This window comes from Corvus cornix, chromosome 14, assembly GCF_000738735.6.
Source record: "Corvus cornix cornix isolate S_Up_H32 chromosome 14, ASM73873v5, whole genome shotgun sequence".
Lineage (NCBI taxonomy): Eukaryota > Metazoa > Chordata > Aves > Passeriformes > Corvidae > Corvus > Corvus cornix.
Window position 1 is genome coordinate 13,341,283 of NC_046344.1, and position 18,332 is coordinate 13,359,614.

At 44.5% G+C, this 18,332-nt stretch overlaps 1 protein-coding gene across 2 annotated transcripts; it reads left to right on the plus strand.

Annotated features, from left to right (window-relative positions):
* The first annotated feature begins 1,646 nt into the window (after nucleotides 1–1,646).
* IL20RB (interleukin 20 receptor subunit beta) lies at nucleotides 1,647–17,457 on the plus strand. 2 transcript variants are annotated; one of them, XM_019281550.2, is made up of 7 exons: nucleotides 1,647–1,925; nucleotides 6,417–6,543; nucleotides 7,255–7,445; nucleotides 10,311–10,435; nucleotides 13,185–13,335; nucleotides 13,630–13,775; nucleotides 14,314–17,457. In XM_019281550.2, the coding sequence occupies exons 2-7, from the start codon at nucleotides 6,470–6,472 to the stop codon at nucleotides 14,437–14,439; spliced, it is 813 nt and encodes a 270-aa protein (XP_019137095.2). In that variant the 5' UTR covers nucleotides 1,647–1,925; nucleotides 6,417–6,469; the 3' UTR covers nucleotides 14,440–17,457. The 2 variants fall into 2 exon arrangements, with proteins under 2 accessions (XP_019137095.2, XP_010390462.3); XM_010392160.3 differs by having other exon boundaries at nucleotides 1,647–1,876.
* Nucleotides 17,458–18,332: the final 875 nt, after the last annotated feature.

The following is an 18,332-nucleotide window of genomic DNA, read 5'->3' on the forward strand; positions in this document are numbered from 1 at the left end:
AAGATTACTTGAAAGGTATTTCAGAGAACATCCTTCTTCCATGGAAGGAAAACACAGCCAGGTTTGGGAAATGTACAGAGGCCTCTCTGTGTGCCCCAAAGATGGAGAGGAGAAGGAAAAGGGAGGTTGGAAGGGATGCAGGAAGGAACAGAGGTAGGTATGGAGGAAGAAGGGAATTGTGAGAAATTATAGAAAGGAGGAAAGGGAAAGGGAAAGGGAAAGGGAAAGGGAAAGGGAAAGGGAAAGGGAAAGGGAAAGGGAAAGGGAAAGGGAAAGGGAAAGGGAAAGGGAAAGGGAAAGGGAAAGGGAAAGGGAAAGGGAAAGGGAAAGGGAAAGGGAAAGGGAAAGGGAAAGGGAAAGGGAAAGGGAAAGGGAAAGGGAAAGGGAAAGGGAAAGGGAAAGGGAAAGGGAAAGGGGAAGGGAAGGGAAGGGAAGGGAAGGGAAGGGAAGGGAAGGGAAGGGAAGGGAAGGGAAGGGAAGGGAAGGGAAGGGAAGGGAAGGAAGGGAAGGGAAGGGAAGGGAAGGGAAGGGAAGGGAAGGGAGGGGGGTAGAAAGCAAAGGAAGGAAGAAATGAAAGAAAGAAGGGAGATGATGGAAAGAAGGAGAAAATGTGGGGATTTTTGATCGTGCTGGATGCAGCACAGTTCCTGCATGTCTGAGAATCTGGAGACCTTCACTCAAGAGAATATTATTTTATTCTTTCATAAACACAAAAAAAAGCCCTTTCTTTCCTTGGAAAATATGTACTAAACAAGTCTTGAGTGATCCCTTTTGTTCCCCACTGAAAAGAGGAGTCATGTATTTGCTATTTAAAGGTATCAGAAAGGAGAAAAAAATTTCAGAAACAAAAGCCCCTTCTAAGGTAGCAAACTGTGAGGAGGAGGAAGTAGTTTAGAAGAGAGATTTCTAATATTTGCTTTCATCAGAGCCAAAAATATTTGGTGGGATTTGGTGGGATTTGGCCTTTGCTCACATTATCTGTACAGTCAGAATTTCATTTCATTTTAATTACCTTTTGCAGAACATAAGGAGCTTCCACCTAAAGTTTGCCTTTCCCTTGGCCTCTGAAGGAACCAGCCTGAAGCACAAAGGGAGCTGCTGCAACCCTGGAGCCTGTGGGTGGTTTGGGTTCTCAGGTCTCAGAACTGCATCCAGATGAAAATCCTGCCTTCCCTCCAAGTGAGGTGGAAAGCAATGCACTCTGCAAGATGGAAAAAAACACAGGATACGTGTGCCTGCACCAAATCAGACCTGGAGACACAATTTCCTGCTCAGCACACAGCCAACACAGCCACCAGAGGAATAGTATTGGAGATAAATTGGAGCTCACAGGTCCCTTCCATCCGTCCAGAGGTCCCAGTCCTTTGTGCAGAGACATAAGACATTCCATAGGAATATGAGGAAACTTTCCTGGTGCTTGGAAGCATGAGGATTTATCTAGATTAGGGCTGAGCAGAGGAGTGAGCATTTACAGCTATATGGAAAAACCCAGCATATCCTCTTTCCTCCTTACAAGGCCTCTTTTTAAGCCATGTAATCGCTCAGAGTGAGACAGAGTTACCCCATCCAGCAGAGAGCTGCACAGACCTGTAAAGAACTGCTGGCAGCAGATTACCTGGGCACTCCCTGCAGCTACACCCTCACAAACGATGTTTGTGCACCTTCGGCACTCTGCAGGCAGGCAGAGAGGAGTTTCCACACTCCCCTGGGGTCTCTGCTCGCTGCCCACCATGGCTGGCTCGGATGAGGTTCCCTGGCTGGGAACCTGGAGACTTGAGATGTGTAACAGGATGTGAATGTGGGAAAAGCCTGAGCAAAATGCCACCAAAGCTCATCTGCCTCTTCCTCTGCGCTCTGAGTGCACCAAAGCTCTCAGGTAAATGACTGAACATCTTCACTGAGTTGAGCCAGAAGACAGAAATGTTGTGAGTAACAAAGTCTTTCGTCCTTTTGTTAAAGATGCCTCTGCAGCACTTAAGCCAAATGAGTATGAGGTCAAGTGATCTTGAATTTTAATTCTTTTTCTAAAATGAGTATCAAAATAAGCAAATTTCAAAGCAAATGGTTCTGTAAATTCTCTGTTCTGCAGGTCATTTATGAACTCCAAAGGGCAATTTCAGTTTGAAGGAATTTATTAATACTGTATTTATCCCTGCTCTTTTGCTGTTCTGTGGGAAGCTGAACTCTCAAGTCCTCTTTCAATGATGATCACTCTGAACACAGGGATGCTCTGCCTGTGGAGTGGATGCAGGGTCAGAGAGGAAGGATATAAAGTGCTAATTAATAGCTCAAATCGCTTCACTGAGGGTCTCCTTTACTCTGGAAGGAGGCTGTGCAATTGGTAATCTGCTTCTACAAGTAAATGCTACACTCCAGACACATCTCAGAGGAGCTTGGTCTCAAATCTCCTGGCTGCATTCCAGTTTGCAATGTCAGTCCTCTAAAAAGCAAACATGTCTTGCCAGTGTGCTTGGTTTTTCCCTAGTGCAGGCTTTTAAAATGTGCCATTTTAGGTTGTGACAACATTCTTCTTGTCTCATGCTCCATTTTTTTTCCTCTGCCTCAGAAAAAATCATTTTACAGCTGCCTCTCTATTTATCATTCTCAGATGCTAAGGACAGAACCCAGTGACAGCATCAAGTGGTTTCTGCTTGGAAAGTTAACTCTGTGCAATAGGGAAGATTATGGCAAATGTGTTTTAAAAGAGGACAGAGCTGGGCAACTATTCTTTGAAGAAATTTGGGCTTGCTTTTACTGTATTTCTGTTTAAGGCCTGGCTACCTGAGTGCTGTTTCCAGGCAGGAGCACAGCTGCCTGTGTGGGCAGTGACTGCCAGCCTCTCTCACACCGTGACAGAGAGTAGGAGGGAAAGGTGGCATAACTTACACTGTGTCTGTCACTCTCTTGGCCTTGACCTGAAATACAAAAAATTCATGTCCCAACCTCCTTTCTGAGCAAAGAACTTTTATTTGGTTGAATGTTTATGCCTTAAGCTCCCCCTGTGGCTGTGCAGAGCAGTGTGCTCCTGTCTAGCCCAAGAGTCTGGGCTTTGATGCCTGGGTGCTGAGGACAAAAAAAGCCCAGGGGGATGTACTGGGATCTTGCCTTTTGCTGTGAGTTTGTGTAATCACCAGATGAAGGAGGGGATGTCCCCAGAGCCTGCAGGTTGGAATTCTAGCCAAAGAGATTTTAGCATAATTTATTATCCCCTTCTAAATTGTTATTTCTAGGGCTTAGAGATGCATGGCTTTCATTTTCAACATTTACCTTACAAAGAAATTCCTTTATCTTCTCAGGATGTGATAGGCATTATTTTCTTTGTTAAAAGTATTTAGAATTCAGAATTCCCTTGTCAGATTCCCCTTCACTGAAATTTCCTCAAGTGGAGAGTCAGCCCATGCTCCAAGATATAAAAAGCTGGTGGCATTTTTGGCCTCCACATTAGCAAAAGAAGACTAAGCAATACAATGACTAAAAAGCCAATGCTTATTAGTGCAACAGGAAAGATTTCTCACTCTTACATATAAAATTTTAAGGCACATGCCAGGAAAAGCACAGATGAGGTAAAGCACTCCTGAACACTGTGCAGCACCAGTTCTGAGGTTGCTGTTTCTTCTTGTGTTTGCTGAACCCCTGAAAGGAGATGATATTATGAATAAAGAGGTAACTGTATTAATATTTTTACAGTGTTCATATACACTTAGCAGTAAGTAGTGATGATAGTAGTGATGAAGTAACAGCAAGTAATGAGGAAATATTATATTGTTCTATATTCACAGAGCAAGAAGGAGATCAAAATCTATCCCAGAGGAATGGAATTTTATCAGGGTTTATTTAAGGTATTTTAAACTGAAAAGTAAGACAGACAAATGTACTGGACTTGACCATGATTTTTTTTTTTAATTGTAATTCTCTAACACAAAGAGAATAAAAATACTAAATTAAAAGGCTCATCACCATTCTAAATGGAAATGTATTCTTTGTGTAACAAATGAAATTGAATATACTGCTGATAGGGTAGGAGACAAAAATGCTATTTACAGAGAAAATGTCACTTCTCTGGCATGACTGGAGACATTAGGGTGAGAGTCAATACCCTGGCTCGAGTGAGTGTAGTTTGGCTTGTCCTGTGAGGCTGCTGGTGAATCCAAAATCAGATGGAAATGTGGCAGCCCTGGGCTATCAGCCCTCCGGGTCCTGCCTGTGCTCTCTGTCCAGTTGGGTCCTGTACTTTGGATGATTGTTGTTCACTTCTCCTTCAAAATGAACAAACCAGAGTCAATGGATTATTTCAGCATTCAAACAACACACTGCACTGTTTATTCTCGGCGCTGTTTATGTAACCTGGAATTGTTAAACTTGCATTTGTTACAGTTGTTTTGTGGGCTGATGCAACAGATGGGTGGGAGAAACCATGAATATCATTTGCTTGGCTATGACACAGGATTATGTCTAGATCAAAAGTACTCTGGAAAAGCACGAACCTCTCCTCCAAATGATAACTTTAATGCCAAACAGAGACTTAAATCAGTGAACTGCTTCTGTAGAGGCACTTATATTGTCACTGGGTAAGGAGTTTTCCTAATAAAAGCAGGAAAGAATCCTAATTTCTGTATGAACTTTGGTGGTTCAGCTGAAGTGAGGTGACAGTCACCGTGCCAGTAGAAGACTCATTGGTTTTGACAAGAAAACAGTGCACTAAGCCAAGCATAGCCAGGAAATGAAGAGTGCTCTAACCAGATAGGAAACAACCCTTGGGCCATTAAAAAACTGATAGTCCAATTCAGAACTCTCTGCTTTTAAAATAGGTCTCTAGACAGTTTAATAATACAGGGTTTAGTCCTATGGAATGCCAAAAAATTTATATCAAAAATGTCCTAAAGTCAGGACTTAAAAAAATAGGAAAACATTAAGTGCAGTTCACCCCTGTTCAGACCTGGAACTTCACTGTGTCTGTGAGTCACGTGGAAAACCAGTGTTTGTTCATGTAAACGAAATCAGGTATGGAATTCACACACTCAGGTGTGCCAAGTCCCAAAATTAACATGGGAACCAAGCACAAGGAAAAGTAGCAAGAAATCTGAATGTTGAGAAGCATGGAGAGCACAAGAGACCAGATGGGTGGTTATGCTGCAGTGTGAAGGTCACTAAAGACTTTGCTTTTTTATTTTTTAAAGACTAAAAGTGCCTTGATTACAGTGCTTTGTGTGTATGGAGCCTCAGCCTGCCAGAACTGATAGAATGCTAATATGGCAGAGAACGGCTCTTCTGTTGCCTAAAGGACAAGGAAGAAAATTTCTCATGCCAGAGCAACCTGAATTTTATTTCAAAGAACAGCTGAGCATTGTGCCAACCTCTATGACTTACACCAAAGAATCAGAGTTGGCATAACAGTTCCCCACATCATTAGTGATTTTATGAAGATGTGATGCAGGAAATTAGACAGATGCTCGTGGACTTGTCAACCTGGTTTTGATCCTGGGTAGAACAACTGAATTACTGGTTAACTTTGAAAATATGGCTCAGAAGAAAACACCCTTTTTAGTGGCAAAGACTATTGGATGATAAACCTGGTTAAGTGAAATAAATTTAATGAAAAAATAATCTTCAGGTAACACACTGTGATAGCACAGTTACCTTGTTTTGGGAAGAGTGTTCACCAGTGAGCTGATAGGAACCACTCCATCCATTCCTCCCTCCCAGTGGTTCTTTGGGAACCATTCCCTGCTGAGCAGAGAGAATGGGATTCTCTTGGGACTGGAAAGTAGCAGAAGATGAGTGTTCCCACAGCGTAGTGCAGAGTGTGTCTATGGGGAATCCTGCCTCCTGTGCTCCAAACATTGCCAAGGATTTTACAGCAAGATACCCCAGGGTAAAATCAACCATCGCTCCGAAGTCGTGCTTTGGAGATCTCAGAGGAAAGTGGTAATTTCAGTTACAGAGCATGGAATAAGTTTAGTCTGTTAATAAGCTTTGATCACAGCATACAAGCCCTCACATTGTCAGAATCCTGCAATGTGAAGGGAGCTGTACCAGAGCTGGGATCTCCCACAGCAGTGAACCCAGCCTGGAAAGAAACAGCACATTTGGAACCACGGCCTCCTTGGAACAGTTTCTAGAGTGCAACAGAACATCTGGTGCTCGGCTTCATCAAATCCAACTGGAGGGCTTGACCTTTTCCTCACTGTTTTAGTGATACAGTGAAAAACTCTGAAATAAGGCAAAGGGACACTTTCAGCCGAGCTGCTCCATCCTTTCTTCTTCTCTGCAAAATACTTTCAAATACAGAAGTGACTGTAGGGAAGTGAAGAGTGTGTATTTCTGACGCAAAACACCATTTTGCTCTGTTCTTCAAAGCTTTTTTTTTTTTTCCCTAGTACATTCATTTTTTTCCTTTCTTTTGCTGGGAATTTTAGGAGGAGATGTGTTGTTGCCAGCACCTCAGAGTATCTCCATTCTTTCAACCAACATGAAACACTTCTTAACTTGGAGTCCTGTGATCGTCCAGGGAGCAACTGTGAGATACTCAGTTGAGTTTCAGGGGTAACTTCTGGATTTTTTTATTCTTTTTGCTCTTTGAACATTGTTTATCTCAACTTAAAGTTCTAAATTTTTGGATGGCCTGTGCATGTTCAGTTCACAAGCCTAAGAGAAGTTTGATGCTTTAGTACTGTTAACCACAAGTGGAGGAAAAATTCTTTTTGCTCCAATTCTGGGACAGTTTTCAGGTTAATAGATACCTGAGTAATCCAAGATGTGCATCAGTTCCATATAAGAAATCTGCCTCTATCCAAGAATTCAAAAGTTAAGAAGATTTGCAACATTTTATTTAGGAGAGGAAGGAGAAAACACCGAGATTTACTTTGTGTAAACCTTTTAAACATTTGACACACACCACAGGAGGTTTCTGACACATCTTGAGCTCTGACTTTTGTTACAAAATGGCTTTGGAATTCTGGTGTACCGGGGACGATGAAGTCAGAGGAGTGGGCAGGACCTGATGCATCAACACAGCATTAGCTGTCCCCACCTCCCACAATATTGTGCTGCATTTGGCTCATGAACTTGGCTCAGGGTGATTTTCTGCAGATAAGATCCAAAACACACCCATATGGTTTCAAACACCTGTGGTGTTCCCGCCCCAGTGTATCCCAGTACAGGTTTTACCTGGAAAGAGCCCACAAGCAGCCTTAGCTCATGCCACAGGTACATCTCCTGTCAGACTGCTGCCTGTCTTCTTCCTCTTCTCCTCAGGGAATACGAACGGGAATACGCCAACGGGAGCTGGATCCCCATCTCAGAATGCTCCCTCACCACAGCCACAGTGTGCAACATCACAGAGGACATCTCAGCCACCGTGGCCTACAAGCTGCGGGTCAGGGCAGAGCTTGGTGCCACAAGGTCACGGTGGGGCACCATGAAAGGCTTCTTCAACCGCGTCACGAGTGCGTCCTGCTCTTAAATTACATCTTTCGTGTTAAATTCTCAGAGTTAGGTGTTGAAGTGTTCTTCAGGTGCCTGTTTGTGTCCAGTGCATGCACAGAGCACACTCTGCTTCTCAGCTCCTCAAATTGGGTTGGAGGGTTTCCCTTCTTAGACAATGTTCTTGGACATGGCTTCGTCCCAAGGCAGAGCCAAATTCATCTTGGCTTGAGTTTCAAGGGTTTCCAAGACTGGCAAGATGACTGCAGGAATTTCTTTTTTCAGGTCAGTTGTTCTTACCCTTAAATTTAAAGATTTCTGATCAACTAGGCCTGTTGTCATTTTTAATCCAAGTCATGTAGTCACTTCTAAGGAGTCCAGAACCTGATCCTAAGGGAGCTTTTACTCTAGAAAACAGCCCCGTCACACTCTATCTGCTTTATGCTGTCCTGGAAATCCCGCTCCCTTCTGGGCATGCTTCCCCTGTCCCATGGTGTCAGATGTATGAAGAAACCCCAGAAGAGGAGAGAAAAATGGAAACCAGAGCATTCATTTCATCCTAGCAAGGCAGGACGTTTTCTCCATGTCCTTCCAAGTCCTGCAAGGCCTGAGGCCCAGCTCAACCCAAGGATCATGTTGCAGCCTAAAATGGGCCTATTCTTTCTAGAATTTCTCTGGAATCATTTCCTCTGTTCTCTGCCATGTAGTCAACTGCTTCCAGCAACAAAACCTGTGGTGAGAAATCTCTGCTGAGGTCACTGTTAGACGGTAGCTCTCAGTCTGGGATGGGCAGCATTCATCAGCTTTAGCCAGGCAAGAAATTGTCTGTCCTAAACCAGAACGGACCCAATATTAAAAATTCCTCCATCTTTGGAAGTTATTCACTACTTCATGGGGGAGCAGTCCTCACTCACGCAGAGGTCTTAGTCAAAGCACCATCAGAAGTGCCACCTAAGTTGGTGAATGTGTCTCTTTGAGTGGAAGTATAGTCTAGATAGTGCTTTAGATGAAAAATCCTTCCCTTTTCCAGCAGCTATGGAGGCACAGATAGAGGCACAGACAGCACAGTCAGGCAGAGACAGGGGAAGGACACTCCTGAGACCAACATGAACAAAAGCAGTAGCTTTCTCATGGTTCAGTGAAGTATTTGGCAGCTTTCCTGTGTTTTAGGGACCCCAAAACAGTCTTCTGACTAAGATGTGTCAGTTCAGAGGATAGAGCTTGCATTGGGATTCAATGTGAATATGACAGATGTTTAAAAGAGAAAGAAAAGTCACTCTTAAGTTCTTGTCCTTACACATTTTCACAGCTCACTTTGCCTTGTCCCTGCTCTCACACCTCTCAGGAAACCTGGCACTGAGTCTGAGAGGAGACAAGGGGTTCAAACACAGCCCACAGGTTCTGAAAGGGACTCACAGACACACAGCCCCCAGCACTTGAGACTGCACAGCCCCAGTGTCAAAGCCGCAGCATAGAAGCACATCAAGTATGGTAACTCTTTGATAACTCTGATAATCAAGTATAATCAACTTTGATAACTTTGATAATCAAGTATGGTAACTCTATGGTAACTCTATGGAAAACTCTTTGAAAAGATCTTCCTAAAGCCAACAGTTTAGTCAGTCTTCCTTCTTCATTTATCAACATTCAAATAGTTAGCTGGTATCCAGTGGGCCAGCACAGAGCTAAATAGAAATGCTCCTGTTTGTTTAGCAGTTGCATTTTGCAATGTGCTTTTGTTAATGCATTAGCACAATATTTGCCTTTAGCTTCCAAATGATATCAGTTTTTTAAAATTTTAAGACGTGGTGCTAAGGAGATTTTTACCTGGTTTTTTTTCATCATTTCATTTAAAAGTACAAAGTAGATTTCCAGGCCTCCCATTTGTGGCACACTCATCATGTACATGCTTGGATTTTATGTTTTCATATTGCTCAGTGTTAGTGGCAATTCACTGGAAATAAGAGCAAATTCTATTAAGAACATTTCTTCTATATGGCACTATGCATCACTCTCCTTCCTTTCTTGAAAGCAAAGAGGTTGAAACTGGTTTCAGCTACAGCAGAGGGGTAAAAAATGGCATAGATAATTGTGAATAATGGCACCAATAAATAGTGCAAATATGATCTCTGTACCACCTTGAACTTCCCAGTTCATAAATGTACAGTGCACAGGTCCATCTATGCTCGATTGATTCTCATTATTTCACTGATATTCCTCCCAGCAGAATGCCAGACAAAATCAAGCTTTGAATATCAAAGCAAGCAGGAAGAAAATCACCTAAAGATTTACTTGCATACATTTGCAAAACCTGAAGTCACAGCAGATCATCAGCCCAAGTCTACCTAAAACCATGCCGATACTAAAAGAAAGTCAGGATTCATGTGAATTATCCCGAGGCTCATAATGTTTTTTCCTCCACCTTTGAATAACTGCCAAGATTCTCATGAAAAGCAGTGGCTTCTCAGCTCCTGTTCTGTGTGTCAGTGCTGAGCTCATGCCCAGGAGCACAAGAGCTGACCTGCTCTGCTGTCCCAGCTTCTTTGGCCCAGCTGCTTCTGCTGCAGCTGTTCACGTGGGACCCTCAGGTCAGACAGCTCCTCCACTGGAGACAATTCAAAGCCTTTCAAGTTCTGTGCAGCTCAGCTATTGCCAAACTCCTGTTTGCAATGCCATTTATGGTCCTTCTCCTGGTGAGAGCCTGCTGCTGTATTTAGACACGCAGGGAAGAAGAGCAGACAGAAGTTTCTGCCCCACTGAAGCAGCCAGCTGTTCTTTCAGATTGTTATTCCACTGGTGATGGCAGCTTCTCTTCCTCTCCTGTCTGGGAAAACGGGGGGATTTAAGGGCTGTCTCTGGTGTGATAATGGGGGTCTCTGTGTTGGCAGCTTCCCTGACCCCACCTCTGCTGAGGGTCCTGGCAGATGGGTACCATTTACTGGTGGAGCTGGCAGACATGGGACCGGCCTTCCAGTTCCGGGTGCTCTACTGGAAGAAGGGCCACGAGAGCAGGGTGAGTTTGACCCCCAGGTTTTAGGCTATAACAGAGAGTGCCCAGAGGGAATGCACACAGACATTGCCCAGAGGTTGTTTGCCAGTCCCAGCTCCTGCTGTGGGGCTGAAGGTCCTGCCTGGAGTGGGTTTGCACACACCAGTGGGTTGCTGTGGTTTCCTCATGGAGAAGCTTGTCTGTTATTTCCACATTTCCTTCTCTGGGAAAAGGAATCCTCTCACATGCCTCAACTATAGATAGAAACCAGAAGTCAGGAACCAAAGGTGTTTGTGCTGACTTCTCTCTCTGAACCTCACCTGGTTTACTCAGACTGTGATTAAGGTGTCACACTGAGGTGCTGACAAGTTTTCTCCATTTTCTGAGCCAGAAATTGCAACATTAGTAGTCCTTGATGGATTTTTGTTCCATTTATTTATCTGTTCTGGCTTTCAGTCTATGTAAACTTCTAGCTTGTACGACTTCCTGCAATGAGGAATTCTGCAACATAAGTGTTGTGCTGTTGTCCCCAAAACTTGATTTGGGGATAGAGAGAACAATTATTCCCCATTCACTTCCCCTACCACTCTATTAGTTTTATATTCTACATCTTTTTCCAGGCCAAAGACTCCCAGGCTCCTTAGCTGTTCCCTGTGGAAGCCCTCACAGCTATTTTTGTCTTTACCAGGGTGGCAAGGGAGAAACCTGCACAGTCCAAGGTGCAGGAACAGTTTGTATTAGCACCATAAAACAAAACAAGTCTTCCCACTCCCTTGTCTCTCCAGCAATTGTTAATGTGACTACCACAGAGCTGACTGTCCCATGAAACCTGAACCCCAAGTTCCTGTTGCTGATGGAGGATGCTGTGAAAATGTAGGAGAAAAATTCTCACGAGCATAATTCCACATTTATCTGTGTTGAATTGCTTTTGTTGCTTTATTACAAGATCCTCCTGCTGCTCTTCACAGCTGTCTGTCACCTTCACTCTTGTGAAGCAGGTTTTTAGTACCACTAGCATGTATCAGTTTTCATTTTTCTTCCTGATCACCTCTACTAAAACGTGAGTCCCCACCATGACTTCCTGCCACTCTCAATTAGCAATTTATTCATACAAAAGTCTTTAGTCTACAAGAAGGCATCAGGAGCGGGACTGTTCCCTGTGAAATCCAAGTAAATGAGATCAACCTTGCCCGTGGGCTTTCTGACACCTTAAAAACAATCAATAGGTTTGTATCTGATGGTGTTTTATATCAGCTCTTCTTCAGTATGTGATCTTAATCACCCAAACAATAATTCCAAACTTCAGAATACTTTCTACCAACTGGCCTGTTGCAAACATTATTCTTGCTGGTCAATATGAGTCCTATGCTGGGACTCTTATCATTTTTTTAAATTATGGTTACATTTGGCATGTCTCATTTGATGCTTTTGCAAGAGGTCACCCCAGGTAGTCATACACCTGATTTTGGCCTTGAAATCTTTTCAAGCTAATGGCCCTCCATATCATGTTCTGTGGAGAAGGCTATTTTGGTGGTGGGAAGGACTTGCACTGCCAGGAGTGCCCTCCTGGCTTGTTGGAGTTTTTTATGTGTGTGGAGCTGGGGGCTGATCAGGCCTTCTGTGAGAGCAGGTTTTGCATCTGCAGCACAGCAAGAGGAGCAGTTGGGTAGCTGTTACCCATCCTCTCAAGGCTGGGGAGACTGGAAATAGCAACTTCATTTTGCTAGCAGTGAATGCAGACCTACTTATGGCAAAAAAAATAATGTCCTGCTGATCATATGCTGCTTAAGCTTTGCTGGAGTGTGTTACAGTTCACTCACCCCTCACCAGCCTAGTCCATCCCCTCTCTGAGCTCTCTGGCACAGCTCTCACACCCCATCACAGTATGGTTCTGGCACAGGCATGATTTTGGCACCCACCACACCCAGAAAAAACTCAGATCAGTTGAGGCCTCAGACATTCCCCTCCCACCAAGGCAGCAGGTTCTGGTCTAGTGTTGTGGCCCAGCATCGTCATTATGACTCTGGCTTACAGCTTCTTCCTTCCATCCCCTCCTGCCCTTCCAGGTGGGTGTGGGCTCATTCTGCACTCCACTGTGCTTTCTTGTTTGCTGCTTTTGTCCCTCTTTTGTTCTACTCACACAGGCCCCACTGACACCTCCTGCTGCTCCCTTCTTTTCTCGCTGGCCAAGCATCATGGTGATGTTAGATGATTTTCTGCGTTTTTCTTTTTTCTACCCTCTGTGTTCTTTACACATCTGTTTGGAGCTCTGTAGCCTATTATTGCATTTGCAGCTAGTTTTCCCAGTATTTCTCCCTGCCCTGATACACAGAAAGGCAAAACATATTCCAAAGTCCCTGTCCTATCTTGGTTCTCCCTGGGAACCAAGGCTGAAAAACAGCTCTTCCAGACACATTGTCATCAACAAAGTTCAGTTCCATCTGAGGGGAGAGGATTTAGAAGGGGCTTGAACTGGGGGGAAATTGCATCACTACTTGTGCTCCTAATTGGTGCTTTTTGTCAATTATGCTAATTTACTAAACTTATAAATCTGTGTTCACCCTTGGGGGGTGGGCTTTTGTGGACATTTTCCATATCTGCCCCTGGAGGCCTTCAATAAAATCAACCTTTATATCACCTCCTATGCTAATATTATCTCAAGAGTGTGCGTTGGTTCATTTATAGGCTCTCTAAGGCATCAGTGGTAGAGCTGCTCTTTGATGGCAGATCCTTGCCCTGTGTCCTGATGCTTTCTCTTCTGGGCCTGTGGCAGGTGCAGCAGAAGGTGATGAAAGAGGTGAACTCCATGGTTCACCTGGACACCATGGAGGCAGGAGCTGAGTATTGTGTGAAAGCTCAGACCCACGTCGAGGCCATCAACAGGAGCAGCAGCTTCAGCCCGACACACTGTGTGAGGGCTCAGCGTAAGAGCCAGCCTTCCCTCCTGCTCCCCTGCTGTAGTCATGCCCAAAGCCCTTCCCTTTGTTTCCACCCCAGTCTCCTGCCTTGTTTGCAGATGTGCTGCCCTTTTTTTCCTTGGGAGAGATAAAACAGGAAGACTCAGCAGTGCCACCCCCCGCCGCTGGCACTGGAGTTTGCCAGGGAGGGATCTCACCAGGGTGGGTGGAAGAGCAGCCACACAGGGTTCAGGCTGGCTGCAGTGAGTGCTTGCTCCCTACAGTCTCTCTGAGAAGTTTTGCTGCTTCTCTCGTTTCCAGGTGACACATCCGTGTGGCTGGTTACTGCCCTCACCTCCTCTGCTGGCTTTGCTGTGGCAGCTTTAACCCTGCCTTTCCTTACCTGGAAAATAAGCAAAATCTGTCAATATTCCTGCTGCCCCGTTGCTGTCCTGCCAGACACACTGGTAACTTTTTTTACTGTGCTTTGTTGGGTTTTAGTGTGCTGGGTATTCACAGGAGCATGGGGCAGGCAGAAAAAGCAGATTCCCAGGAAGCCTTGCCCATTTCCACGTGAGGAGCTGAGCTGCAGGGATCAAGCAGCCCTGAACTGGCTGCACAGCTGTCACTGCCTTTGGCCCAGAGCCCTGAACAGGGAAGATGCTCCTGGTGCTTCTGGGGAAATGGCTTGGGAGGCAGGGACTGACCCTGCCTGAGCAGCTGCTCCCTGAACCAAACAGCTGTGCCACTGTCAACACCGCTCCACGTCCCCTGCCACCATCCCTGAGCTTCTCAGCAACTTGCTAAAGATAAATCAATCAAAAGCTCCTCAGGAATATGTTTAAATGTCCAGTTCAAGTAAGAATGCAGGTTAGCAGCTTCTGTGGCTGTGGGTTCTCTGGGCAGCTATGGCAGGAAGGGTGAGAAGAACGCTTTTTGGGAAAAAGGACAAGTAGATTAACTCATTAGCCTGAGTGTGTTTGAGTGAGTGCATCTGTTTTCCAGAAAGAATCAGAGCCCCCCACCCAGCTGATCCTGCATGGCAGTGAAGAAGCTGAGAAATGTGACCTGATGGTGGTTGTGACGCCCTCAGAAGAAGTTCTCCAGCTGTGGATTCAAAAAACACTTTAGAGCACCCCAGAAAACAAACAGCCCCTTTGCAGCATCTTCATCCATCTACATCAAAAGCAAGTAAAGGTGACAGCTGCCATTTCCTGTCCTTCCCCTTCATATCCCCAGGAGCAGACATGAGGTGACCCACGCTCCCTTTCTTAGCCACATCGGTGCTCCCAAGGCAGAGCTCATCCTTCAGCCACCAGGATGTCACCAGAGCAACACATGGAGAGCCCAGTCCCTTAGTTCCAAATCATTTCAGCCTCAGTGCTTTTACCTCTGAGCTTTTTACGTGGCTAAACCAGCTGGAATGACCAGGGGGGAAAATGCAAACCCTGAAGTGAAAAGGGTGTTGGCAGTGAGTGGATGTAGCACCCTAACCTGTGCATGTGACAGGTCACAATGCTGCTGCCACCAAAACTTGCAGACAACACCATGAGGGATGCCTGGCTTTCACCAGTGCTTTGGAAGGAGTGATGTGGGAAACAGTCAGATTTCCAAGGTGGTTGGAGGGAGCACTGGGAACCTCCTGGGGAGCAGAGCTTTGCAAGACCAGCAGCATCACTGACAATGAATTGCTCCAATATCACCTAGTCAGGGTGTCAAAAATGCAAAAGCTGCTTAGACATGAAGGAAAAACCAGGACTGTCAGGGAGAAAAAAATTAGGGGTGAATTATTTAAATGAGAGACGATTGGAGTGGAGAAAGATTGGGAAAAGACAGAGAAAGGTAGGCTCCAGAAATAGCAAATGAAATGGGAAAAGAGAAAAAAAGGTGTGAATCGTGGTCAGGATGGTCCAGGGTGCCTGCTGGGCATCCCAGTGGTTCAACACCATGCCTGAAGCAGGACAGTGATTATTTCACATGAGGCAGATATGTTGCTGTGGTCAGGAGGACCAGAGTGAGGGGCAAATGCAGTGCTTATCTGGGCAAACAGAGGAATATCAGGCTGTATGGATCAAGCATCACAGCATTACCATTTAGTGACCGTTCCGGGCCTGATAACATCATTATCCTCCAGGTATCTGTCCTGTTAAGGAAGGAAATTGCAAAAGACAAGAGAAATTCCTTCTAAATACAAATAAATCACTGGTGTTGTGTACAATGCAATTATAGTTGTCACATTGGAAAAAAGTAATTTTTCACCTGTTAAGCAGAGACTTGTGTCAGCAGGGCATGAAAAGACATTGATCTGGGAAGCTTTTTTTTTTCAAAAGCTCTCAGTGGTTTTAATGAAATGTAAGACATCTCAAAGAATGTACCTTTTCCAGTTTCATTCTTGCAACCTTATGTGAGGCCATCAGGTGGCAACAAAGCACCGTGGAAAAGCAGAAGTGACTCGAGTCTCAGTACCGGTGTCCTGTCGAGGCAATGAGCTCCCTGGGTCCTGGCCAGCACCTCATTTTCGTGTTGCAGCCCACTTGCCCGGTTTATTCCTGTCTCATTAGCTTCTGTCTGGACAATACTGGAGTGCAGTGCTTTGGTGTTGAATTGTAAGATTGATTTTTTTGAATACTGGGCAAATTACAAGGTGAGAAAATCTATGCAGGTCTGGGCATTGAAGAATCACTGTTCATTACCAGTTTGTTGATAATTGGGAAATGCCTGGTTACAAGCACCCATGGGATGCTGGGCCCAGAGATTATTTGGAAGCAAAGAGGAAAAGGGCATCTTCATGGGCTGATATGCCAAGTGCCCAGCCCATCTCATCCTCCCTAAACCAAGCTGGAGCAGCAGTGGGAGGCAACCAGTGAGTGATTCTGGCAGCAGCCAGTGAACTGCCATGAGTTTGGGGAGGACAGACAGCACAGAACTTCAGCTCCTGCCAGGCTATGGGGCTCTTTGTCAAACACCCCCTTACACAGCTTTGCCCAGTGCTTGAATTTTCAAGAGCAGCTCCACATCACAGAGGCCTTGATAGTGAGGCTGGTTGAGGCAGCTCCTGTGCCTCACACTTACCCTTCTTTTATACCCCATTGATTCAGATGAGTTCAGTGTCTTCATTTCTAGACACCCCCCAGGGGTGTCCCCATGCAGGAAATCATCCTCTTGCTTGTCCATGCCGTAGGTCCAAGAAGCCTCAGCAACTCCTCCTATCTCTTCCCCCTGACACTGCTGCACTATCAGAATCACAGAATCAGAATATTCTGAGCTGGAAGGGAACCAAAAGGACCAACAAGTCCAACTCTTAGGTGAATGGCCCATTTGGGGATCAAACCCACAATCCTGGAATTATTAGCACCATCCTCTAACCAGCTATGGCAGTACCAGCAATTGTTCAGGGGTATATATAGAAAAGAAAGGAAATAAAAGGCCATTGAATATGAAGGGCTTTAAAAAAATATTTTAATGCATACTTTCCAGCTGCACATTAAGCATAGAGCATATGTTTCTTTCTCACTTGCAATAACAGATTTTATGTCCTTCCTCATTGCCAATAAAGCAGTTAAACTGTTGTAGAAAACTGCACAGACAACATTAAACAAAAGAAACACCCAAGAAAAAGTCCTTACAATGGGGACATGGGAGGGAATTGTGCAAGTACCAGTGCCACCTTAGCAGACTGTTCTCAGTTTACATCAGGATATTCCAGTTTATGGCAGTTTGAAGCCAAATTTGGGATGGTGATTGAAAATCCATGTTAGCTCTCTTATTTTGAAGTATGTGCTGCATTTTGCTAAGCCTGAAAATCAAGGCAGAGAACAAGAGCAACCAACTCCCCTGCCCGCCATGTACACAGGAGCAGGGTGACACTGGCGTAGACAGCTGCCATCAGGGACTCCTTAATCCATTTCTCTGCCATCCAAGAGATAATTTTGGCAGGGCAGCCACTGCCTTTGATTTTGCTCCCACCACCATAACACCACCTTGCAAAGAAGGCCCAGAGCAGTCCCCACAGCGAAGGATCTGTGCGGGTGAGCTTTGCTCTGCTCCTTTCCCTTCATGAGGTACTAAGTGGCTCCATTTCTTTCAAAATAAACTTTTCTACTTTTCTCAAAAAATGTTGCATGGAAATAAAGCACAAACCTGAATTGCCTTTTGAGTGAGTTTGGTTTTGTTCCACGTCACGTGTGGGATGTGACTCCAAAACCCCAATTTTTTCATGAAGACTTTGTAAAAACAGAAGAAATAGTAATTAGACCAGTTTTCAAAGAAAAAGTTATGAAAACCAGCATAAAAACTGTTGACCAGCATAAAAACCTTACCTGAACATTTGAGCAGAGTTACATACTGCTGCATTGACAAGAAAGCAAAGAATTCAATTATCTGTTCCATGACACTAACAGGCTGGAATATAGGTTAATTTTTCCTCTGGAGTCTATTTCATTAGAAGTACATTCCTTTTTGCAATTTTTATACAGTCCAGCATTTCCCTCTCCAATCAAACTGAGATCTTTAGCTTGATAAATTGCCCTTTTAAGTGTTTCCTGCATCATTACTTCATGTTTTGTCTCTTTTCTTACAAAATCTAGAAGTAACCAAACGCTCTACTTTGACTGCAAATCAGTTGAGTTGAGTTTCTTGTGAAGGTGGCACTCTGTCCTGCAAATGAACTGCTGCAAAAATAATAAACATCCAAAGCAGAGACAGATAATTATTGTTTAAAGAATTTGCCTACTGATGATTCTGTTGCTATTACAGTACAAAACTTCAGAAACAGAAAATTACTCAGTTCATGCCTCTTGTGGTGTTTCTCAATAAATGGAACTATTAAAAAAAATCCGAAATTACTAAATCAAGATATAAAAGCAATTAAAAGATGGCAAGGTTAAGTGAAATTGCCCAAGTAAATACTGCACATGGAGCCCTAATTTGGTTTCCTGCAGTGCACGGGCTATAATTTAGCTGTTATTACAGAAATGGCCCCATCTAAGGATTTTAACGTCCATGATTTGCCTGGGATCAACTCA

Bases quoted from the DNA above. Each gene is read 5' to 3' on its own strand.
- IL20RB (XM_010392160.3), top strand. From the start codon at position 1,744: ATGAGGTTCCCTGGCTGGGAACCTGGAGACTTGAGATGTGTAACAGGA. The intron at 13,336-13,629 runs GTAAGAGCCAGC...TCTCGTTTCCAG, and splicing joins ACACTGTGTGAGGGCTCAGC to GTGACACATCCGTGTGGCTG. The intron at 13,776-14,313 runs GTAACTTTTTTT...TCTGTTTTCCAG, and splicing joins CTGTCCTGCCAGACACACTG to AAAGAATCAGAGCCCCCCAC.